Below are 26,044 nucleotides of genomic sequence, written 5' to 3'. Positions count from 1 at the left end.
CAGTCAATGGCTTCAGTGAAATTATACTTTACAGTTATTTCCTAGAAAGCCATTTGTACTTCTAACAGCAGGGTGTCCGATTAAGAAGTCACTTTTTTCTGTCTCGAATAGTAGATGAGACAAATCATCCAACCGTTAGTGATGTCACTTAAACGCAAAATGGCTTCAAAGTTTGTGCAGGAACCGAAATGATTTCCACAGCAAAGATATTTTCTGTATTAGTAGTTGCATGTCTGATTTGTGTGTCTGTGAGAGAATGGTCTATGTACAGGAAGAATTTGCTGCTGACAGCGCATGAAGGTAGATAAGATTTGACATTAAACAGCAGAGGAAAAGCAGAGATCTCTGGACCACTTCCTGCTGCACAGAAGAGTAGGTTATTTCTATATACTTATAAATATACAGTAGAGACGTGCGTTATTTTATCTGTCCTAAGCACTGTACTTCATTCTACCTTATTTAGAGATCCTGGTGGAAATCTGACACACAGGAATGTCCCTACACCACTGTCTTTCTCATCTTAAGCCACATTATAGAGCTCTCTTCCGCATTATATCACATTTAATGGTCAGGGAAATGTTACTGTTTCGTCCCTGCATATGTCATGTCGTCTGTATATTTACATGTATATGTGTGTGTACATCAGGTTTATCAATCCCCGTCAGCCATGGCTTTCAGAGTGCAGTTTTGTGGCTAATGTTGATTGCTTCCTCATTGTAATCTTTCATTTCTACAAACTTGTTCTTTAGCAACCACTTATTTTTCTTGGCATGAACAATGATAGATGAGGTGGGTGCAGAGTAAAGAACAAAAGCACCTGGGGAGCAGATTATCTAATTTAGGGCATGTAAATGACAGTGCCAGAGCTGCACCAGCTGGAAGTACTTCCATACTGCAGGCATTTGTGTCAATACATTTCATACAGTAGCTACCATTGTCAGCAATATTTGCTGCTGGATCCGGTATCTAAGCACGTCTTAGTACTGTCTTGGCAGGTCCACCAGCTCATCATTTGCTGTTTATAGAACTTAAATATTATGTCCTTTCATACACTTTTAGTATCCTGCAATATGCTGTAACTGGAATTAATAAGAATTGATGATGAGTGTCATCTTGCTTGCAGAAACAGATCACCTTTCTTGTACAGATGGTCAGTATGACAAATAGGGACATTTCCAGGGACAAATGTTTAGGAAGTGCATGCTTCTAGAAGTGAATATGTTGGCCATAGCAACCAATCAGATTCTACTTATTTACCTAGCTCCTTCTTCTAGAACATAATAGCCAGAATCAGATTGGTTGCTATGGGCAATATCTCCACTTCTTAAAACCTGCACTTTAGTAAATATACTCCTGAGTCTCTAGAAAATATGGACATTTTGGACAGTTAGCAGCCAGGCGACAGCTCAGTGTCTAACTCTGCCTTACATTCCTTGAGTAGTTTTGCAATATGTGATGTACACTTGCTGAAACATGAACACTTAGTATACTGTAGATAACGCAGCACAAATATCGAAATAGCCCTAGAAAACCATAACACTAATAAAATAGAAAGCAGTAGAAGTATATTTATTGGATGTTTAGAGCTTTCAGTGAAAGCACTTAACAGTTTCTATGGTGGAAAAACACGGGGGCAATTGAGGGCATGTGTTGGGATTTTACATTTATTATAATATTACTATATAGTTTCTGTTTTTATTATACAGATGTGTCCTGAAAATGTGTCTAAGTCACACTGTGACTAGGATGCACCAGTTTCAGAAGCGACACACATCTGAGTTTGAATCTGTATACAAAGTGGTATGTCATGCACAGACTCAGTTGCACACAGATATACAATTGTTGCATATCAAATGAATCAGTACAGTCTACTAGTGTGTCACATCACAGTGCGACTAAGCTATACTTCCGGAAAGACACCTGGCGTTAGCAGTGGTGCACAAGATCGGGCGGCTCACTCGCGCCAATCATCTTGCGTCACATGGCGTATTGAGGCTAGTTGTATGAGGACACATCTGTACTGATTTTCTTTTATAGTATCAGATTCATAAGTATGAAACACATTTTATACTTCGCCAACAAGAACCTACCTCACTGTTTTTGTGTTAAATAAAAATCTATGGTATGTACAATAGACAATGACCATTCCAAAAAGAGATATATATTTTGTTAATTACTTAATAAAAGTGAACTTTTTGATTGGATCTGGGTCCGTCCCTTCTATCAAAAATGTATTCTCTCAATGCCACATTATAGGCAAAATTGATTACACTTTTAAATCCCTTTGATATTTCTAGTAGTACATGCCAGGGATGTTCGGTCACCCTGATATTCATGTATGGAAGCACTTTCTCAGACCGTTCACTCTCTAAATCTCTAGGATTTCTGTGGGTGACTGATCACAACCCTGACCTCTTTGCCGATCAGTTTCATACTTTTAGTGACCTCTCTTTTTTATAAAGTTAATAACACTAATGGGCCCTACACACTGGCCGATTTGCTGCCAAGGTGGCCGATACGGATGACCCGGTGACGGGGGGAATGAAGTTTCTTCACTTCCTGACGTTACCCGGCCCATAGCCCTACATGCTAATATGTACGATATATCTAAACTGGTGGAAATAATTATTAGCATTTAATATAGTCCGAGTATATCCTAATGCATATTACAATTCTGATTAGGCCTTGTGAAATATCTGCCGAAGCCCCTTTCTTGGCTAAGTAGAATGAATGTGTTTTAAAATGAAGACATTACCTAAACATATGTATTTTGATCCCAAACCTTCCAGTCCATATCCCACTTAGGTTTTTTTATTTTAAGGATATTCATGCGTTCTAAAGCAATGGTCACCTATAGGGGGTGATATAACTACAGATATATAACTGGATGATAGCTAAAAATTTGTCCTCATACATTATTGCTGTAGTTGCACCAAACAGCCCCTCTCGACGCTCCAGGTCTCGCGTGACTCTATCACAGGGCGTTTCTTTTGCATCTTTTTACCTGAAAATATGTCTTGATCAAAATGCGATATCACTAGGCATCACCGGGAGACTGCACTGATTAGTACAGTATGTGACACTTGTACATATGTATACGACTGAATCTGTATACGAAGTGCTACGATGCGAGTTCCACTGTGCAATGTGTACAGACTGTCTTATACAGATATACAAGTGTCGCATACCAAGTTAATTAGCAGTCGCATTGCGACAGACAATAAGGCATTCTCACAATATTTCTTCCTCCCTTTTACATTTGCCCTCATTGACACACCACGTTAACATCCTACCATGACAAGTCCCTCATACTCTGGAGAATTGATCCATATTGTGACCTTTGCATGGCTGTCTAGTGTTCACTCCAGCACCCTGCACCTAATCAGTGTGGAGGGCATATTTTAATTTTGAAGACTCAGATGTATTGCTACTGTAGCTGTAGCAATAAATCACTGTCAGGATCGTCAAAGATAGTCAGCGGACACAGGGTCAGGCACCTCTGAGCAATTGCTAATGTAACTCTGCTGTAGGCTGGACACTGGGTTGCTACCAGTGGCTGGCTGGAACTAGACTTTGACAGGACTGGGACTGGAGATACTGGACCAGAATGGAACCGGCAGTGCAGCAGGAGGCAGCCACACTGTTAGTCTTTAGTATTAAGTACATAGAGTTCATCTTACAGGAGCGCAGGAATCTGTACTCTGTCAGGACAGGGTGCAACACTGTACAGCTGGATGCATCTGTGCTTGGACAGGAACAAGCGGTCACAGGATACTGGTAGATAGAGACCGTGGGGGACATTTACTAAGCAGTGATAAGAGCGGAGAAGTGAGCCAGTGGAGAAGTTGCCCCATCAACCAATCGGCAGCTCTGTATAATTTTATAGTATGCAAATTATATATGTTACTTCAGTGCTGATTGGTTGCCATGGGCACTTCTCCGCTCTTATCACTGCTAAGTAAATGTCCCCCTATGCTGTTAGATGCTGGTGCTATGGCAAAGAATATTTGTCAGATCACATACTACAGGTTGAGTATCCCATATCCAAAATGCTTCAGACAAGCAGTATTTTGGATATCGTCTTTTTCTGTGTTTTGGAATAATTTTTCCATATTTTGGAATAATTGCATACCATAATGAGGTATCATGACGATGGGACCCAAGTCTAAGCACAGAATACATTTATGTTTACTATACACCTTATACACACAGCCTGGAGGTCATTTTAGCCAATATTTTTAATAACTTTGTGCATTAAACAACGTTTGTGTACATTGAGCCATCAGAAAACAAAGGTTTCGCTATCTCGGTCTCACTTAAAGTCCGTATTTCGGAATATTCCATATTTCGGAATATTTTGATATGGGATACTCAACCTGTACACATACATGCTTCCAGATAATCTCTTACAGCGGAGAAGGATTCACTTATAACAAAATAGATCAGGCCACATGTGACAACATAGCACATAATGTAGGGGTAACGTGACAGACCAGCACATAATTCACTGGCATGTAGGACAAGAATGCACAGTCACTGTCCTCTTAGGAAGTGTCCAACCAAGTGCTACGATCTACTGCCTCATCACTGTTGTTTCTGCTCCGCCCAAATGATCACCTATTACATATATAAATTATACATGGAAATTCACAAAGCAATACCATAATATTGTGTCAAACTACTGTATACAACCTGCTGCTAAACAGTGACCACACACCAGGCCAGGCTTATGACTGACTTGTTTGAAGCTTACATTAACTTTGTTGAATTAATTCAATCATTTGTTATTTGAAATACATGAAAGTTCATAGCCTTACTTTCAGTTTCATAGAGATGTGCTCTGAGGTTAGAGTTCCCTTTCTCAATTCTCTTGCATACGTTAAACTCCAACCACAGCCATCAATTATGTGTTGTTTGTTTTCTGTTTTTCACAACTGATCAAGAGAAATTACACACTGGCTGTGCTCGTTAAAGTCAGACCAGGTTTACTTTTATAGCGGAACTAAAACCCTGTTTACGTCACAGCCTGCAGTAGTTGGATACTGTAATAAAGGGATGCAGTTACAATCCCTCTGGACGGGATCCTGGAGATCGAAATACCGACGCCCGTAATCCCAAACGTTCTTTCAGTGGGGCACGCTCGCGTCCTGCCACCGGGGGTGGGTAGGTTTAGGCAATAGAAGGAGAGTTAGGGAGCAGGGAAGGGTATGGTTAGGTAGCTTGGAGTAGGGGTTAGGGTTAGGCACTTACAAGGGGAGGTTTGAGTTAGGCACCAAATGGGGAGGATTAAGTTTAGGCAGCGGGGAAGGGAGGGTTAGGATTAGCCACCCTCAAGGGGAGGGTAGGGGGCAGGGAAGGGATAGATTACTTTCTGGGGGGCTGTTGGGAATCTGATAGCCGGGATGCCACTGTCTGTATTCTGACTGCCGGCATCCCATCCATCGGGATATTATATTGAACCCGTAATAAACTTTCATTAACAATCATTGTTGCATGATAATGTTTAGGTTTTCAGATGCATGCATTTTAAATGATCAATAGTGCAACAAACCATATGACATGGTAAATACAGAAGGCTGTAAGCGCTCTACTAAATCAATGGTCTTTTCAGTACTGTGATCTTGTAAAATGTTTAATTCTTCTATGACCTAATACTATTTATTTTGAGATGAAATGTAAGTTCATTTACTTAACAATATTTCAGAGCTCATTACTGTCAGAGTAGTATTGCTGTACTAAAACATAGGTATAAGACACTATGGGGTATATGCAATTGCGGTCGAATTGCCGCAAAAGTCGAAAACGGGGCATTTTCGACAAAAAAAACCTGTCGAATTGGATTCGACAATGCAATACAGTACTTTTCGTCAAAATACCTGCTGTTTCAGATTCGACTTTTTGCAAATCGACATTTTCAAAATTCGACATGTCTGCAATGGTCAAAATGCGGCTTTTCGACAAAAGTATATTCAATTGAAGAATGTCGATTCGACAACAGTGCTTTTCGACAGTAATTTCTTCAATTTCATTCCGCCTCACTTTGCTGGCGGAATCTAATAAAAAAAATTAAAAACATGTTTTTTATGTGTTTTTTTTATTGCTAATAGCATATCTATTTATATTAGAAGGGATTATCTACTTGGTTTGTCTATTGGGAGACACAAGCAAACCGTTACGCGACTGAGGGAGATTCACAATCTCGAGCGTAGTTTAGACAGAACGGTGGAGGAGTTGCGGGAGGGGTCACTGGTAGAAGAGGATGATGATCAGGTAGCCAGTTGGGTCACAGTTAGAAGGAAGAAAAAGAGGGGGAGGCACGACATCTCCGAACTATCAAACCCGAACAAATTTGCCCGATTGGACGAGGAATCGGAGGATGATAGTGAAGAAATGACGGTGCCGGAAGAGACTGCTCCCTCTAGCATCCAGAGGTGCGGTCCCTCTGGCGCGGTTGGGATAAAAGATAGAGAGGTACCTAGTCAAATGGTGGTGGTAGGGGATTCTATCATCAGGAAGGCAGATAGGGCAATCTGCTACCGGGACCGTGATCGCCGTACAGTCTGTTGTCTCCCGGGTGCTCGGGTACGGCACATCGCGGACCGGGTAGATAGATTGTTGGGAGGGGCTGGCAAAGACCCGGCGGTCTTGGTGCACGTTGGCACCAATGACAAAGTTAGCGGAAGGTGGGATGTCCTTAAGAAAGACTATAGGGACTTAGGAAAGAAACTGAAGGCAAGGACATCTAAGGTAATATTCTCGGAATTATTACCAGTGCCACGCGCTAGTCCAGGGAGGCAGAGGGAGATTAGGGAGGTAAATGTGTGGCTTAGGGATTGGTGCAGGAAAGAGGGGTTTGTGTTCCTGGAACACTGGGCGGACTTCTCAGTCAGGCGCCATCTCTTTTGTCGTGACGGATTGCACCTGACTGAGGAGGGGGCAGCGGTGCTGGGGGGAAGGATGGTTAGAAGGTTGGAGGAGATTTTAAACTAGGAGCCTGGGGGGAGGGTTTAGCTAGAAACTACGGGTCATGCAGTGAGAATAGTGGGGACGGCAGTAGTAAACGAAATGGGGGAGAAGTTGGGGGGGAGGGTAAGAGCAGGCGGTAAGGTTACTAACATGGGTACTAAAAGGGATTTTACCAAAGCACTAACCAATGACGATTACAGGTCATCCTTGCCACATAAGGTGAAAGATGTCCCTAACGCAAGGGAAAATACTTATCTTAGTAGTATGTATGTAAACGCCAGAAGCATTACTGGTAAAAAGGGTGAACTAGAAATACTTGCAGCAAGCAAACAGTATGATATTATAGGCATTACTGAAACTTGGTGGGATGAATCTCATGATTGGACAGTCAATCTAGAGGGCTATACACTGTTTAGGAGAGACAGACTAAATAAAAAGGGTGGAGGGGTGTGTCTGTACGTAAAGCCGTTTTTAAAACCTAATATATGGGAAGATCGTCAGGATGGGACTGTAGACACTGTTGAGACATTATGGGTAGAAATTGCATGCGGGGAAAAAGGAACAAAAAAGTTAGTATTGGGTGTATGCTATAGGCCGCCTGGTATCAACGCATCTGATGATGAATTGTTACTAAAGCAAATTGTAAAAGCAGCAGGAGTAGGAGACATAGTAGTGATGGGAGATTTTAACTATCCAGAGATAAACTGGAAAAACGATTCATGTGATACTGCTAGGGGCAGTATGTTTTTAAACACACTAAATGATAACTACCTAGTCCAACTAATTGAGGAACCAACTAGGTACAATGCAATCTTAGACCTGGTATTAACAAACAATCAGGATTTGGTATCGGGTATTATAGTAGGGGAACCCATAGGAAACAGCGACCACAATATGGTCACATTCAATATCAGTTTCTACAAACAGCCCTATACTGGCTCAACTAGGACTTTAAACTTTAGCAAAGCCAACTTTGAAATGATGAGGGTATTTTTCAGGGATATTGAATGGGAAGGTTTGTTTTTAGGAAAAAATACTACGGAGAAATGGGAGGTACTAAAATTCCTGCTAGCTAAAAATACACTCAAATATATTCCTATGAGTAGCAAAAAAGGGAATAAAAATCATAAACCGATGTGGCTTAACAAAAAGATTAAGGAACTTATGGGCAAGAAAAGGCGAGCATTTAAAAAATACAAATCTGACGGGGATGCAGAGTCATTTCAGCAATATAAGGAATGTAACAAAAATTGCAAAAAGGAAATAAGAGCGGCTAAAGTAGAAACTGAAAAACTAGTAGCAAAGGAAAGCAAAGCGAATCCCAAAAAATTCTTTAAATACATTAATAGCAAGAGATTAAAAAAGGAGAGTATAGGCCCTTTGAAAGACAAGTTGGGAGTCTTAAGCAAAAATGATAATGACATAGCGGACACACTAAATTAGTTTTTTTCAACAGTATTCACTAGAGAGGACCCAATTCAGGGACTGACACACAATCTCAATAATGACAATATCACACTGATAGGTACTTATTTAAGCGAGGAAGTAGTCTGTGACCGATTAAAACATTTAAAGATTAATAAATCACCAGGGCCCGATGGTATTCATCCAAGGGTTCTAATGGAGCTTCACTCTGAACTGGCAAAACCACTATCTTTGATCTTTGAGGATTCAGTTATATCAGGTATGGTTCCCAAAGACTGGCGTATAGCGGAAGTAGTGCCTATATTCAAAAAGGGAAGTAAAGCTGAACCAGGTAATTATAGACCAGTTAGTCTTACATCTATAGTGGGGAAAGTATTGGAAGGTATTCTAAGAGATAGTATTCAGAAGTTCCTTGAAACCAATAAGGTCATTAAAAGGAATCAACATGGGTTTATGAAGGACAGATCCTGTCAAACCAACTTACTTGGCTTTTATGAAACAGTAAGCGCAAACCTAGATCAGGGTAAAGACGTGGATGTAATCTTTTTAGACTTTGCCAAAGCGTTCGATACTGTACCACACATGAGACTTATATACAAGCTACAAGAATCAGGGCTAGGAAGCACAATATGCACTTGGGTCAAAAACTGGTTAGATAATAGGAAGCAGCGCGTTGTGGTTAATGGATCTTTTTCAACTTGGACTGAAGTGCTAAGTGGTGTGCCGCAAGGCTCAGTATTAGGACCGCTATTGTTCAATATTTTCATTAACGACCTAACAGAAGGTCTAGAGAGCATGGTGTCAATTTTTGCAGATGATACCAAATTGTGTAAGGCTATAAATACAGAGGAGGATGCCGAGTCTCTTCAGAACGACTTAGTTAAATTAGAAGCATGGGCAGCCAAATAGAGAATGCGCTTCAACACAGACGAGTGTAAGGTAATGCACTGTGGTAACAAGAACAAAAATTACACCTACCTACTAAATGGGGTAAAATTAGGGGATTCTGTACTGGAAAAGGACTTAGGTGTCCTCATAGATAGCAAGCTAAGAAGTAGTATCCAAAGTAGGACTGCAGCAAAGAAGGCTAATAAGATATTAGCATGCATAAAACGGGGTATTGATGCTAGGGACGAGAGTATTATACTCCCGTTATATAAATCACTAGTGAGGCCACACCTTGAATACTGTGTACAGTTCTGGGCACCGTACTACAAAAAGGATATCCTGGAGCTTGAAAAGGTACAGAGGAGGGCGACCAAACTAATTAAGGGCATGGAGACGATGGAATACAAGGAAAGGCTTGAAAGACTAGGCTTGTTTACATTGGAAAAGCGGAGACTAAGAGGGGATATGATCAACATCTACAAATATATAAGGGGACAATACACAGAGCTTGCGTGGGACCTGTTTTTGGTTAGATCAACACAGAGGACTCGTGGACACTCGCTCAGGTTAGAGGAGAGGAGATTCCGCACAATACAGCGTAAAGGCTTTTTCACGGTAAGGACAATACGTGTTTGGAATTCCCTGCCCGAGGGAGTTGTAATGGCGGAATCTGTCAACACCTTTAAGAATGGGTTAGATAAATTCCTATTGGAAAAGGATATCCAGGGGTATGGTGCATAGTCATGCATTATAGTTACTATAAATAGGGATAAAATGCAATGGCTGACAGCAGCATCAGTCAGAAATTTTAGTCAAATCATCATGCATAGGACACCACAAATAGGTTGAACTCGATGGACAATTGTCTTTTTTCAACCTCAGATACTATGTTACTATGTTACTATGTTACTATGTAAGTATTATTTATATATTTTTTAAAAGAATATTTATTTTTTTAACTGACTAAAATAATATGGAGAGATCAGAGCATGGTTTTCAGTGGGAAGGGGTGGGAATGGGTTAAAATCCAGAAAAAAAATGCGCGGGGTCCCCCCTTCTAAGCATAACCAGCCTCAGGCTCTTTGAGCCGGTTCTGGTTGTAAAAATATGGGGGGGGGGGGATGACAGGGGATCCCCCGTATTTTCACAACCAGCACCGGGCTCTGCGTCCAGTCCTGGTGCCAAAAATACGGGGGACAAAAAGCGTAGGGGTCCCCCGTATTTTTAACACCAGCACCAGGCTCCACTAGTCAGAGAGATAATGCCACAGCCGGGGGACACTTTTATATCGGTCCCTGCGGCCCTGGCATTAAATCATTAACTAGTCACCCCTGGTCGGGGTGCCCTGGAGGAGTGGGACCCCTTAAATCAAGGGATCCCCCCCCCCCCCCCTCCAGCCACCCAAAGGCCAGGGGTGAAGCCCGAGGCTGTGTCCCCCCCCCCCCCCCCCCCCCCCCATCCATGGGCTGCGGATGGGAGGCTGATAGCCAAATGACACAAAGAATATTGGTTTTTGTAGCAGAACTACAAGTCCCAGCAAGCCTCCCCCGCAAGCTGGTACTTGGAGAACCACAAGTACCAGCATGCGGGGGGGGAAACGGGCCCGCTGGTACCTGTAGTTCTACTACAAAAAAATACCCAAATAAAAACAGTACACGCACACCGTGAAAGTAAAACTTTATTACATACATGCTGACACACACATACTTACCTATGTTGACATGAGGTTCGGTCCGCTTCTCCAAGTAGAATCCACGGTGTACCTGAAAATAAAATTATACTCACCAAAATCCAGTGTAGCTCGGTCCTCTTCTGTTTTGTAATCCACGTACTTGGCAAAAAAACAAACCGCATGACCCGATCCACGCACTGAAAGGGGCCCCATGTTTACACATGGGACCCCTTTCCCCGACTGCCGAGACCCCCCGTGACTCCTGTCACAGAGGGTCCCTTCAGCCAATCAGGGAGCGCCACGTCATGGCACTCTCCTGATTGGCTGTGCGCGTCTGAGCTGTCAGACGGCACATCGCACAGCCGCTGCATTATCTTCAATGGTGGGAACTTTGCGGTCAGCGGTGAGGTTGGGATGCCGCTGTCTGTATACTGACAGCCGTCATCCCGTCTGCCGGTATACCATACTGGACCCGTTAAACCAACATACAGGTATGGGCTATTTGGGAGTAATCTATATAGCACTAGTTTGGTGGTGCTCACAGAGTAAATAGTCATGCAAACTATATAGAAAGGAGAGTTCTATGAAGAGTAGAGGAAGAAAGACTCTCTTTTCTGGGACACACTTATGAATTGAATGAATTTTTCTATCTATATTTAAAAAGTAACTTTTATTAATGGTACGTTTAAAATCACAGGATTTAGTAATCATAAATGGTAGGTTTATTAATAAGTTTTAATTTGAACCTACCTTTTATAGTGTATTGCGGAAAAAAAATTGTATTAGAAAAGAGGGGAAAAACACTCTTACTCAATGTATATCCTGATATGGGAGAGTGACCCCTAAAATGGCCGACCCTCACAAGTAATTCCTCAGTAGGTTTGCCCCATACATAAGAATAATAAACTGAGTCATTGATATGCTTCATTTTGCAAATAAGACACAATCAGTATTTTGGTAATGAGTAAATAGTACACTGTATTGAATTGTGCCGGAATGTATATTCAATAAATAATCAGCAAGTCCCTTGTCCACTGACATTTTTTTCTACCAAGGATTATTCATGCATATAGCTGGTAGCTACCCATATATTAATTATAGCACACAACAATTGAAGTCACTGATGGTTAAGACTGGCAATCAGGAAATAAATATATATAGGTCTTTTATCTCACTGTTACGTATAATATGCATAAACAATGTCCCTGGGTTTGAGATGGAACCATGTATATATGAGAAACAGCAGCTGTGAGAGCACACTGTGTACCATACCAGGGGTGTTACCTTAGTATTTCTGTATCCAGAGTGCTGAGTCTGAGACACATGTATACAACCTGTGCTTGCTGCCCTGAAAGGCCAGGTGATTAATCTGGAAAGAAAGGAATATTGTTTTACATTTGCAGAGCATGTGCAGACATGTATCACTACTAACTAATATTCACAGTTACGTAAGGAATAGGTTCAGGAGCTTGGTGATTTCCCTACACACAGTAAACTTCCAGTCCTAAACCCTGTTGAAGGACTCTGCAGAGAGCATCTCTCTAGCCACAAGTGTCTATTAGCCCATACCATGAACCTGTTATATGTAATATCAAATAATAGTCCATGTTATAGTTCTAATTGTTGTGAAAGTTTCAGATTTCTAAATACAGTACATAGTTTATTTGGTTGTTTTGTAGCGGACGCAACCGTTTTATTGAATGATACTACCTGTATAGTAGGACGATATATTGCTAACAGTAAATGTAAATGCAGTGTGAAATATCTAAAGGTCTATCAATATATATATTTAATATTATAATTAGAAATTCCTAGTCCCCTCGTATAGGCAGTATGTCTTAATCTCATTAGTAAGAAGCAGGTTTCAAATACCACATTTAGAGCTGTCTCCTTTACGTAATGATAATGCGATGCCAATATTAGTAGAAACTGGTTGGAGCTGGGAGACCGGTGCTGGGGATCCCGGCGGTCAGCAAACCGACCCTGGGATCCCGGGGTCAGCATACCGAACCCGGTAGCAAAATGCCCTTATGTAAGTCGTGTGATGGTGAAACATACACTTGTAGATGCACAGATATGGAATAAATGGACATCACAATCCAGCAAAGTAGAAATAACAGAATCTAGAACAAAAAAGTACCAATTACTGTGCTCACACAGTGTATGATGATCTGAAACTTGGCACCAGTAGTTAGCAATATCTCAGTACTGCCCGTTATCCATATAAGAAAAGTCTATTCCTGATAGGTTCTTGTTGGCTGGTCTACTCTATCACTTCTCCAGTAAATGTTGAATCTAGAATCTGATGGTGTAAATGGTGTCACTGTGGCCCTACTCCTGCTGCATAATGCAACGTATCATTGTATATTGAGGAGTGGGTATGTGATATATTGCCATAGGAGCTCCTACTTTATATAAGCTTACTGGTCATGGTCTATGAAGTATAGGCTTGGAATGTTCTCTCTGAGGTAAGGTCTATAAAACTGCTTTGGAGTGTTAGATCACCCAATGGGCAGCCAGTTGTTGCCTTCAAAATAGAAACACATTGCATTATTTTTAAGTGTCCTTCACTAACATGTTTTCAGGTGAACGGAAAGCTACAAAGTTGTGAAAGGCATTAATATGTATTTATTTATCCTAGGATTCTCCACTGTTTGAGCTGATTAGACAATCTCGGGATCATGAGGAATCAGTTGATCAACCAGAAACAGCAAGTACCTTGCCGCAGCCATCACATAACCCCACTGCCGCAGATCTGTAAGTGCAAATAGAATGAAAAGGATTATTTTCCCAATGGAGGTGTCTTAGACACCCCACTTGTGTACGGAGATGCAGATCTGTTGATAATTACCAGATGAATAACTTGTGTGGTGGCGCAGTATGGCCATTGAAGTCTTGGTTACTGCTTACAGCAGTGGTTCTCAAACTTTTCCAGTTCAAGGCATCCTTAGGATCTCCATGATTTGTCAAGGCACCCTTAAGCCAAAATAATTATGAGCGGTCTCTTTTTTTTTTTAAAGTAGTTGGGTCAAAATAGCTGACACATCTGGGTAATTGGTATGCACATTTTTAGCATGGGTCCAGGTCCCCCTAAGCTTATGGGACTATTAGCAATGGCATCCCTTGCACTCACTAGAGTTACGCCCATGTTGTTGCCTGTTGCTCCTACCTAGGCATGTGTGCTGTTAATCCTGATTCCATAGTGCAGCTGACATCCGTCTGGGTGGAGCAGAATAGCACTGCATGAAGTCTTGTTAAAGCACGGCTGGATCAAAGCTGTCCCATTGCCGTCCACTGTCTCTGTCCCATTGCCGTCCACTGTCTCTGTCCCATTGCCGCCCACTGTCTCTGTCCCATTGCCGCCCACTGTCTCTGTCCCATTGCCGCCCACTGTCTCTGTCCCATTGCCGCCTCCATGTGTCTCCAGTCTCCCTTTGCAACCCCCTCCTCCATGTCTCTTATTGCAGCACCCCCCATAGTTCGCTATTCGGCCCCCTCCCTATAGAATATGGCACACGGCACTGTGGCAGCTGACATCTGGACTGTCTTATTGTAGCACATCCCAGATAATGGTGACCTGCTTCACTCCAGCATCCATTTTACAAGTCTTTGTTTGCATATATATTAGCATGTTTTACTGCATGAAAAGAAATGTATATGATAAAGTACTTTTCCATGCACACTATACACACTTCTGCACCCAGTGACACCTCGCTAGGCTGCCGGCCACTGCACCCCAGTGACAGCGCTGCGGCACCCCAGGGAACTGCGGCACACAATTTGAGAGCTACTGACTTACAGGATCTGAGTCGCATGCTGTGATTTGCTCCATCGCAGAACCTTCGCGGCACATGCGCAGTGCGACTTAGATTCGCTGTGTATAACATCTACATTGCGTTCACCTCTGAATCAGGCCCATAATTCTCAGGAGCTACATAGACAGTAACCTAACCATGCAGTATACAGTTAAAAAATACTTCTGCTTTAAGAAGAGGAATAAAAAGATATCCGCACGCACACTTACATCACTGATCTTCTAACCTACAGGCCCGGTAATAGTGATTCAGTCATTATGAGGCAATTCAGTTGTACTGTGGCCAAACACTGGGCAAGTCCAGACCAATGATCAGTATCATTTGCAGTATTGCACTATGGGGGTAATTCTGAGTTGATCGCAGCAGCAAGTTTGTTAGCAATTGGGCAAAACCATATGCACTGCAGGGGGGGCAGATATAACATGTGCAGAGAGAGTTAGATTTGGGTGGGTTATTTTGTTTCTGTGCAGGGTAAATACTGGCTGCTTTATTTTTACACTGCAATTTAGATTTCAGTTTGAACACACCACACCCAAATCTATCTCTCTGCACATGTTATATCTGTCCCCCCCTGCAGTGCACATGGTTTTGCCCAACTGCTAACAAATTTGCTGCTGCGATCAACTCAGAATTAGGCCCTATGTGCACAATATAAATGGGTTCCACAATGTTAGTATACATTTAATCTTCATTTTCTTTTTTTAGTTGCAGGGTTTTTTAAATTATAAATGGAATATTTGTATGTTACATATTTGTTTACAGATCAAAATGAAAAGCTGCTAACTCTAATTCCAGCTGCAATCGGGAGCATGTCATGTTTACTGCACTCTGTGTGAGCCAAGCATACGGTATATTTAGTATAGTACTAAGTGTGTCGTATTGGCCCACTGTTGCACTCACAGGCTGTGCACCATAGGCTCCAGTGAGGGCACTAGGCATGTTCATTTATTTGTGTGGATTTTAAGATTTACACTGTTACATGAGTGAAAATCTGCTATTTCTTGTGCTTGTGTTTCCAGTTATCTCTCACCCTCAAGAACCACCCACCAGAATGCTGCGCTTAGTGTGCACAACCCACCTCCTACTAACGGGCATGGGCCCCTGTCTACCCAGCCTAGGCAGAAATCTACATCACTCTCACTGTTTTACAAAAAAGGTACCGACAATGTTTGAATGGTGAAATGACACCTTGTGACTTTGTGATGTTTCTTTTCCATGTCTTTACTATTGTTTACATACACCAATGTTAATGACTATAAGATGTATATGGATACTTATCAGAGTGCTCTGCTAGTTTCTTACTACTGGGGTGGTACCATTATTAGGAGTCCTGATATAAACATTGTGCCTCAGTCTGTCCAGGCTGGGAATTGGTTAGCTTGTTATGTAGTTTGTCACATGACCAATTTTTATTTGCTGGTTTTTCAAATGAACTCCCTGATTAGGTGGCAACATGGCATGCATAACATATAAAACAGGTGCCCCACCTCTTTCATAGCTGGGAACCCCAGCGGTTGTCCTGTCTATTGTTCCAGGACCATTATGCTTTTATTTCAGAACCTCAAGAGAAATCACTATTAATGTAATTGTGACAATCAGAAGACCCCAAAAACAGATTTTAGAACCCCACTACAGCACCTTAGATTCTATCATAAAGACGTCATCATCTCGTGCTAAGGCAAGTTAGCTATGTTAATCTACGTTACCAGTGTTTGATTTTGGCAATGTCCTATGTCATCTAGTGTACTGCTTGGCATATATACGACTGAACAGTCTGTGTTCCAACCTGTTATCTGACCACTGTGACCTGGAGCAAGTCATCTGGACACTTTTCCAACATACTCTGCAACATGAATATGAACTGATGAAGGACAGACACTTAGACCAGGTAAAGAACTCCGATCACATGGAACGTCTCATCTCCTGTATGATATTACAGGCTGCTGAACTTTATAACTCGCTGGATATATCACATAACTTGCCAAATAGCCACGGCACTCCTAGCCATGGAAGATTTAATTTTGATAGGTGTAAAAAAAATATTTCTCTTACGTCCTAGAGGATGCTAGGGACTCCGTAAGGACCATGGGGGGTATAGACGGGCTCCGCAGGAGACATGGGCACTATAAAGAACTTTAGAATGGGTGTGCACTGGCTCCTCCCTCCATGCCCCTCCTCCAGACCTCAGTTGGATCCTGTGCCCAAAGGAGACAGGGTGCATTACAGGGAGCTCTCTTGAGTTTCTTTGAAAAAATAATTTTGTTAGGTTTTTTTATTTTCAGGGAGCACTGCTGGCAACAGGCTCCCTGCATCGTGGACTGAGGAGAGAGAAGCAGACCTACTTAAGTGATAGGCTCTGCTTCTCAGGCCACTGGACACCATTAGCTCCAGAGGGAGTCGGAACGCAGGTCTCCCCTCGCTGTTCGTCCCAGAGCCGCGCCGCCGTCGTCCTCGCAGAGCCGGAAGATAGAAGCCGGGTGAGTATAAGAAGAAAAGAAGACTTCAAGGCGGCAGAAAACTTCAGATCTTCCCTGAGGTAAGCGCGCACACACTAGCAGGCACTGATGGTTGCAGGGCGCAGGGGGGGCGCCCTGAGCAGCAATATAAACCTCTAAGGCTGGCATATGAGTATTATAGGCTGCGGAGGCAGTTATATAAATCCCCCGCCAGTATTATAAAATTGAGCGGGACCGAAGCCCGCCGCTGGAGGGGGCGGAGCTTGGTCCCACAGCACTAACCAGCGCCATTTTCTCCAGAGCACTGCAGAGAAACTGGCTCCCCGGACTCTCCCCTGCTGAACACTGTGACACAGGGCAAAAAAGAGGGAGGGGGGGGGGGGGGGCACTTGTAAGGCGCAGTGAGTGTATTATACATAATTATATAAAAAAGCGCTATATATTCTGGGAATTTGTTTTCCAGTGTCAGTTGGCGCTGGGTGTGTGCTGGCATACTCTCTCTCTGTCTCTCCTAAGGGCCTTATTGGGGGACTATCTCCAGATAAATATCCCTGTGTGTGTGGGGGTGTCGGTACGAGTGTGTCGGCATGTCTGAAGCGGAAGGCTCATCTAAGGAGGAGGTGGAGCAGATGATTGTGGTGTCTCCGTCGGCAACGCCGACACCTGATTGGTAGGACATGTGGAATGTTTTAAATGCAAATGTGACCTTATTGCATAAGAGGTTGGACAAAGCAGAGTCCAGGGAAAAAACAGGGAGTCAATCCATGGCTTTGACTGTGTAAGGGTCTCAAAAACGTTCTCTATCCCAGATAGCAGACACTGATACCGACACGGATTCTGACTCCAGTGTCGACTACGATGATGCAAGGTTACACCCAAGGGTGGCCAAAAATATTCATTATGTGATTATTGCAATAAAAGATGTTTTGCATATCACAGATGACCCCTCTGTCCCTGACACGAGGGTGCGCATGTATAAGGAAAAGAAACCTGAGGTAACCTTTCCCCCATCTCATGAGCTGAACGAGTTATTAGAAAAAGCTTGGGAAACTCCAGACAAAAAACTGCAGATTCCCAAGAGGATTCTTATGGCGTATCCTTTCCCTGCACAGGACAGGGTACGGTGGGAATCCTCGCCCAGGGTGGACAAGGCTTTAACGCGCTTGTCTAAGAAGGTGGCGCTACAGTCTCCCGACACGGCAGCCCTCAAGGATCCTGCTGATTGCAGACAGGAAACTACCTTAAAATCTATTTATACACATATGGGGGCTTTACTCAGACCAGCAATAGCATCGGCATGGGTATGTAGCGCGGTTGCAGCTTGGACAGATACCTTGTCAGCTGACATTGATACCCTAGATAGGGATACCATTTTATTGACTTTAGGTCACATTAAAGACGCAGTCTTATATATGAGAGACGCTCAAAGAGACGTTGGGCTGCTAGGTTCAAGAGCCAACGCCATGGCGATTTCTGCTAGGCGAGACCTGTGGACCCGCCAATGTACGGGGGATGCCGAGTCAAAGAAGCATATGGAGGTTTTACCTTACAACGGTGAAGTTTTATTTGGGGAAGGTCTCGCGGACCTGGTTTCCACAGCTACCGCGGGTAAATCTACTATTTTGCTTTTTGTTCCCCCACAGCAAAAGAAAACTCCACAATATCAGATGCAGTCCTTTCAGTCGCATAAGTCCAGAAGAGGTCGGGGCTCATCCTTCCTCGCCAGAGGTAAGGGTAGTGGGAAAAGAACGCCTGCTTCGGCTAGCTCCCAGGAACAGTCCTCCCCGGCTTCAACTAAATCCACCGCATGACGCTGGGGCTCCACTGAGGGAGTCCGCACCGGTGGGGGCACGTCTTCGACTCTTCAGCCAGGTCTGGGTTCTGTCAGACGTGGATCCTTGGGCGATGGAAATTGTATCCCAAGGCTACAAACTAGAATTCGAAGAGGTGCCCCCTCGCCGATTTTTCAAATCGGCCTTGCCAGCTTCTCCCCCAGAGCGGGAAGTAGTGTTAGCTGCAATTCAAAAGCTGTGTCAACAGCAAGTGATTGTCACGGTTCCCCTAGTCCAACAGGGAAAAGGGTACTATTCAACCTTGTTCGTGTTCCCGAAGCCGGATGGCTCGGTCAGACCCATTTTAAATCTGAAATCCCTAAACCTGTACTTGAAAAGGTTCAAATTCAGGATGGAATCGCTCCGGGCCGAATGCATACCTTCATGTCCCCATATATCCTCCTCATCAGGAGTACCTGAGATTCGCTGTACAGGACTGTCATTACCAGTTTCAGACGTTGCCGTTTGGGCTTTTCACGGCCCCGAGGATTTTCACCAAGGTGATGGTGGAGATGATGTTGCTCCTGCGCAGGCAGGGAGTCACAATCATCCTGTACTTGGACGATCTCCTGATAAAAGCGAGATCGAGAGATCAATTGCTGAAAAGCGTGTCACTCTCCCTGAGTGCTACAACAGCACGGTTGGATTCAAAATCTGCCAAAGGTGCAATTGATTCCAACGACTCCACTATCATTCCTAGGCATGATTCTGGACACGGAACAGAAGAGGGTTTTTCTCCCAATGGAAAAAGCCCAGGACCTCCAGAACATGGTCAGAGACCTGCTAAAACCAAAAAGAGTGTTAGTTCATCAATGCACTCAAGTTCTGGGAAAAATGGTGGCAGCCTACGAGGCCATCCCCTTCGGCAGGTTTCATGCGAGGACATTTCAGTGGGACCTTCTGGACAAGTGGTCGAGGTCCCATCTACAAATACATCAGAAGATAAGCCTGTCCCCCAGGGCCAGGGTGTCTCTCCTGTGGTGGCTGCAGAGTGCTCACCTTCTAGAGCAGGGGTGGGGAACCTTTGGCCCTCCAGCTGTTGTTGAACTACACATACCAGCATGCCTTGCTACAGTTTTGCTATTTGGCCATGCTAAAACTGTTGCAGGGCATGCTGGGATGTGTAGTTCAACAACAGCTGGAGGGCCGTAGGTTCCCCATCCCTGTTCTAGAGGCTCGCAGATTCGGCATTCAAGACTGGGTTCGGATAACCACGGACGCGAGCCTCCGAGGATGGGGAGCAGTCACACAAGGAAGGAATTTTCGTGGACTGTGGTCAAGCCAGGAGGCTTGTCTACACATCAACATACTGGAATTAAGGGCCATATACAACGGCCTACGACTAGCAGAGAATCTTCTTCGCGACCTACTGGTTCTGATTCAATCAGACAACGTCACAGCCGTGGCTCATGTAAACCGCCAAGGCGGGACAAGGAGCAGAGTGGCAATGGCGGAAGCCACCAGGATTCTGCGCTGGGCAGAAAATCACGTAAGCGTTCTGTCAGCGGTATTCATTCCGGGAGTGGACAACTGGGAAGCAGACTTCCTCAGCAGACACGATCTCCATCCAGCAGAGTGGGGACTTCATCAAGAAGTCTTTGCAGAGATAACAAGTCTTTGGGGACTTCCTCAAATAGACATGATGGCATCACCCCTCAACAAGAAGCTTTGGAGGTATTGTGCCAGGTCAAGGGACCCTCAGGCAGTAGCGGTGGACGCCCTGGTGACACCATGGGTGTTTCAGTCGGTCTATGTGTTCCCTCCTCTTCCTCTCATCTCAAAAATATTGAGAATCATAAGACGAAAAAGAGTACAGACAATACTCATTGTTCCAGATTGGCCTCGAAGGGCCTGGTATTCAGATCTTCAGGAGATGTTCACAGAAGATCCGTGGCCTCTTCCTCTCAGGGAGGACCTGTTGCAGCAGGGACCCTGCGTGTTCCAAGACTTACCACGGTTACGTTTGACGTCATGGCGGTTGAACACCGAATCCTAGCGGGGAAGGGTATTCCGGAAGAAGTCATCCCTACTCTGATAAAGGCTAGGAAGGAAGTGACGGCGAAACATTATCACCGTATCTGGAGGAAGTATGTATCTTGGTGTGAAGCCAAGAATGCTCCTACGGAAGGTTTCCACTTGGGCCGTTTTCTCCACTTTCTACAGACAGGAGTGGATATGGGCCTAAAGCTAGGCACCATTAAGGTACAGATTTCGGCCCTATCTATATTCTTCCAGAAGGAATTGGCTTCGCTCCCAGAAGTCCAAACTTTTGTAAAGGGAGTACTACACATCCAACCTCCTTTTGTGCCCCATGGGATCTTAACGTGGTGTTACAGTTCCTAAAATCTCACTGGTTTGAACCTCTTCAAACAGTTGAATTAAAGTTTCTCACTTGGAAAGTGGTCATGTTGTTGGCCTTGGCATCTGCAAGGCGGGTGTCCGAATTGGCGGCCTTATCTCATAAGAGCCCTTATCTCATTTTCCATCCGTCCTCAATTTTTGCCTAAGGTGGTGTCATCGTTTCATATGAACCCAACCTATTGTGGTGCCTGTGGCTACGGGAGACTTGGAGGATTCCAAATCCCTTGATGTGGTCAGGGCCTTAAAAATGTACGTAGCCAGGACAGCTTGGGTTAGGAAAACAGAGGCACTGTTTGTCATGTATGCAGCCAACAAGGTTGGCACTCCTGCTTCTAAGCAGACTATTGCTCGCTGGATCTGTAACACGATTCAGCAGGCTCATTCTACGGCTGGGTTGCCGTTACCAAATTCAGTAAAGGCCCATTTCACTAGGAAGGTGGGCTCTTCTTGGGCGGCTGCCCGAGGCGTCTCGGCCTTACAGCTTTGCCGAGCAGCTACTTGGTCGGGTTCAAACACTTTTGCTAAATTCTACAAGTTTGATACCCTGGCTGAGGAGGACCTCATGTTTGCTCAATCGGTGCTGCAGAGTCATCCGCACTCTCCCACCCGGTTTGGAGCTTTGGTGTAATCCCCATGGTCCTTATGGAGTCCCCAGCATCCTCTAGGACGTAAGAGAAAATAAGATTTTAAACCTACCGGTAAATCTTTTTCTCCTAGTCCATAGAGGATGCTGGGTGCCCGTCCCAGTGCGGACATATTTCTGCATGACTTGTATATAGTTATTGCTTACATTAGGGTTATGTTACAGTTAAGATCAATCGTTGGCTGATACTGTTTTGTTCATACTGTTAACTGGTTGCGTATATTCCAGGTTATACGGTGTGGATGGTGTGGGCTGGTATGAATCTTGCCCTTGGATTAACAAAAATCCTTTCCTCGTACTGTCCGTCTCCTCTGGGCACAGTTTCTCTAACTGAGGTCTGGAGGAGGGGCATGGAGGGAGGAGCCAGTGCACACCCATTCTAAAGTTCTTTATAGTGCCCATGTCTCCTGCGGAGCCCGTCTATACCCTCCCCCATGGTCCTTACGGAGTCCCCAGCATCCTCTACGGACTAGGAGAAAAAGATTTACCGGTAGGTTTAAAATCTTATTTTAACCAATGTTTGTTCTGACACTATTTAATAAAATGCTAAATTATGACTGTGCCTTGCAACTCTCCCATGTCACAAACACACAGGAAACACGCATGTACAAACCTAAAATAATACACTGACATAGTTATCTTTTTAAATAGTTAAAAAAGGGAGTTAAAGCCTAAATGAAAGCTTTGGTAGGAGGTAATGAGAAAGCGGACATTGGTCCAACGAAACATAGCAGCATTTCAAGATTTACTTTTTTTTACCCAATCATTTACTCCTTCCAAAACTTTCATATTGGTTATTCTCTTTTTATTTGGTAAATACCAGCCTTTATCCTAGTGTTAATCACACATACAGTAGGGGTATATTCAATTGCTGTCGGGTCATTTCCGACGGAAAGGACCCGACAGCTCTCTTGAATGCCGGGCCAAACTGGACTTTTTTTAAAGTCGGATTAACATTGTCGGAAACGGAGCTAAAACCTGCCGGTTTGGCCCCGCTTCCGACAATACACGCGGCTCGACGGCTGCAACAAGATGGCAGTTTCCCACTCTAATTCAATATACCCCTTAGTGTACACTGTTTTATATGTTCGTATAACAGAAATGTTGGAACAATCAGATTTTACGGTTTATAGTTATACAAGTAGTAGCTATATTTCTGGAGACAAACGTTCATGCTCTGCACCCTAGTATTCTCCAAACTGTGTTCCATTTAATATCAGGGAAAGTTAGTTCCACATATTGCAGTATACTTTTAATCCTGGTCAACTGCACCACAGCCTTCCCACATGGCCAATACTATACTCTTCAACCTCTGTTCTCTTCTCAGTCCACATTCCCTCTCGCCCTCTCTGCTCTTCCTCTGTCGCTTCTCCTCCATACTTATCGCCTCCTCTATCTTTTCCAGCCCTGCTCCCCTCCTCTGGAGTTCGCTAACTCACCCACCCTATAAGACACTCTACCAGCCTGCAGGTCTTCAAATGTGCCTCTCAAAATGCACCTGTTCATCAAAGCCTACAAATTCTCTTTACAATCATAATGCATGCCCTCTGCCTACCAATTCATCTCTTCTTAGTTCATCTTCAGTTTGCTCCCACACTCTTTGACTGTAAGATTTCACAGGCAGAGCCCTCCACTCACTTTTTCTCACCCTGCACGATCCATGTCCCTCATTCGATTCTCATAAAGCTTAAACACGTGTAAACTGTAACTTTAAATATAAGCTCCTCCCCCTGCAATCCCATGATTCCAGCCTTTAGGTGCCTAAGGAGTAGGGCACATTTTAGACGAGCAACCCCTTTTAGATTAATTTATTTTCTCTTTATTTGTAGCTTTTTAATTTTGCTAGGTGCTGTGCATAGCTTGTATATTGCTGTGTCACTCTCACCTATATGTCTGTATGTATGTATGTACACTATATATTGCTGTGTCTCACACTCACCTGTGTGTTTATCAGTATGTATTTATGCTTAAAGGTCATCAAATAATTTGGGGGCCTTGTGTGTACGATCAGGTACTGACCAGTCACACTTGGGCATCAAGGGATGCTGCGTCAGCCATGGTGTAACCTGAGGGGGCTCAGGCTCTATGCAGGTTTTTGTCACACCTGGTTAAATGAGTAATGTGGAACTCCTGAAGGGTCCCGGACAACTTTGGTTGTTTCCTCCTCTTAAGCATAGTATTCGCTCTCTACTCCCGACCCTCCACCTCCAATATGGTTACGGTCATACCCTAACTCCATAGCATGAAGTATACAACATGTGGGTTTTGAAAAATGTTCCTCTTATTTTATACGATTTTTCAAGCCGAATTACAAATACTCCGAACAGAATAATTGATTATTCGGTTGGCTTTATTGGCCCAGAATAGTAAGCCGCAAATTGACCTGGTGAAAAATCAGAACTATTCCAAAGAGGGTAGAGATGCGAAGAACGTGTCTTAATCCTAAAAAGTAGTTTGCACTGATCCCAATATTGACACGTGAAGACAATAACCGGGTGTGATACCTAGACTGAGAGTCACAGCGGCAGCGCAGAAAGGAGACACGAAACTGGCTCTTCTGAGTTTCCCAGGCCAGCACAACCAATGAAAACAAGGCAGTAACACTCATTTGTTTCAGTCTTTTACCAGAATTCATAACACTACCATTCCAGTACACTTCAATTGCTTTCACTGTACAGTATGTACTGTAGTACAGCACACTGAATAAATCACAGTAAGATTATATTATATTATTAATAGCTCAGAAGTGTGAATTAAACCAGATTCTATTGAGAAATATCTAACAAAACTGGTTATTTGATCAAGAAGCCATGCAGAAATAATTGTAATGTACTTACAGTGTATAGATTATATTTTAATTATGTTTTAGTAAGAAAGATTAACTGATACACCGTGTGCTATAAATCACAAAATGAAGTGTGGTCATTTCTAGGGAAATTTTACATTTTAGAAAAAGTTCTACTTACATGAATAATGCACAAAATGTAAAACACCACTGTTGATATAATTTATATATAGCCTTGGTAGGGAGCTAGTAACTATAGGTATGGTGATTGCAGGGAAGGTATGTAAATGTAGGGAGAAAGGTAAGTGTATGTAGAACACGATGATTGCTGGGAAGGTAAAATTATATGTAGCAAATAGCGGTGTCTGTGCAGTTATGAAAAGCGAGTGGTTATTGCTCAATAATAGCAGAACACTGGATTCAGGGGATCTAAGGTGCAGTCACTCTGGAATATTATTGTAATGCTGTAATATGATGGTGTAAGTGCTAGCACTAGTTGGAGCTATACAGAAAAACAGTACATTAGTACTAGACATATGAATGTAGTCAGATAATTTACTCCCCAGCACCTCTGGTAGGCTGTGAGAATTGAAAGGTACTTCACAGTGTGAATTTGTACAGTGGGAAAAGGATTTCAACATTACTTATTGCACTGGTGTTTATTCAGGTCTTATTTATTTTAAATGCTAACTGTGTTGTCATCAGCTGTTACTAATGTCTGCCATTATTTTCTAGATCATGATGTGTTCTATGTATGGCATTTGTAAAGCGAAGAGCATTGATTTAAGATTCAAGACTATTGTAACAGCATATAAGCAACTCCCAAACACAAACCAAGAGGTAAGTTGTTTCGATTGCAGAAAGAACAGTTCTGTAAGAATGTTGTTTTTTGTTTGTTTTTTAGCGTTAAAGTATATCCTTGGTTTTTCTCTTCTGTTTATTTGTATTTTTTTTGTCTATACACACTAAATTTAACTGTTGTGATCAAAGAAATGTAATTGTCTTAGATCACAAAAACATGGTTTGGGCTGCAAACCCCAAATTCATCCATACTACTACCCCAAGGTGCAGGAGCACAATAGGTTAAAAGAACATGCTAAGCACAACTTGAAATACATGCCTAAAAAATGTATACTGACATTCTATAGTATCTGGAATAGAGGTGCAGGTCTCTTCCTTTTGGTAAAATTGTGAATTTCCA

General features: G+C 43.2%; 1 protein-coding gene across 1 annotated transcript in view; it reads left to right on the top strand.

The window, feature by feature from the left end:
* RB1 (RB transcriptional corepressor 1) overlaps positions 1-26,044 on the top strand; it is a 593,146-nt gene that overhangs the window by 522,024 nt on the left and 45,078 nt on the right. The window contains exons 18-21 of the mRNA XM_063952790.1: positions 13,593-13,708; positions 15,786-15,922; positions 16,509-16,654; positions 25,579-25,683. Coding sequence (XP_063808860.1) covers positions 13,593-13,708; positions 15,786-15,922; positions 16,509-16,654; positions 25,579-25,683 — 504 coding nt within the window. The remainder of the gene's footprint in view (positions 1-13,592; positions 13,709-15,785; positions 15,923-16,508; positions 16,655-25,578; positions 25,684-26,044) is intronic.

This window comes from Pseudophryne corroboree, chromosome 2 (assembly GCF_028390025.1).
Source record: "Pseudophryne corroboree isolate aPseCor3 chromosome 2, aPseCor3.hap2, whole genome shotgun sequence".
In the NCBI taxonomy this organism is placed as follows: domain Eukaryota; kingdom Metazoa; phylum Chordata; class Amphibia; order Anura; family Myobatrachidae; genus Pseudophryne; species Pseudophryne corroboree.
Note: the sequence above shows the minus strand (reverse complement) of the source record. Positions and strands in the feature narration are given on the sequence as shown.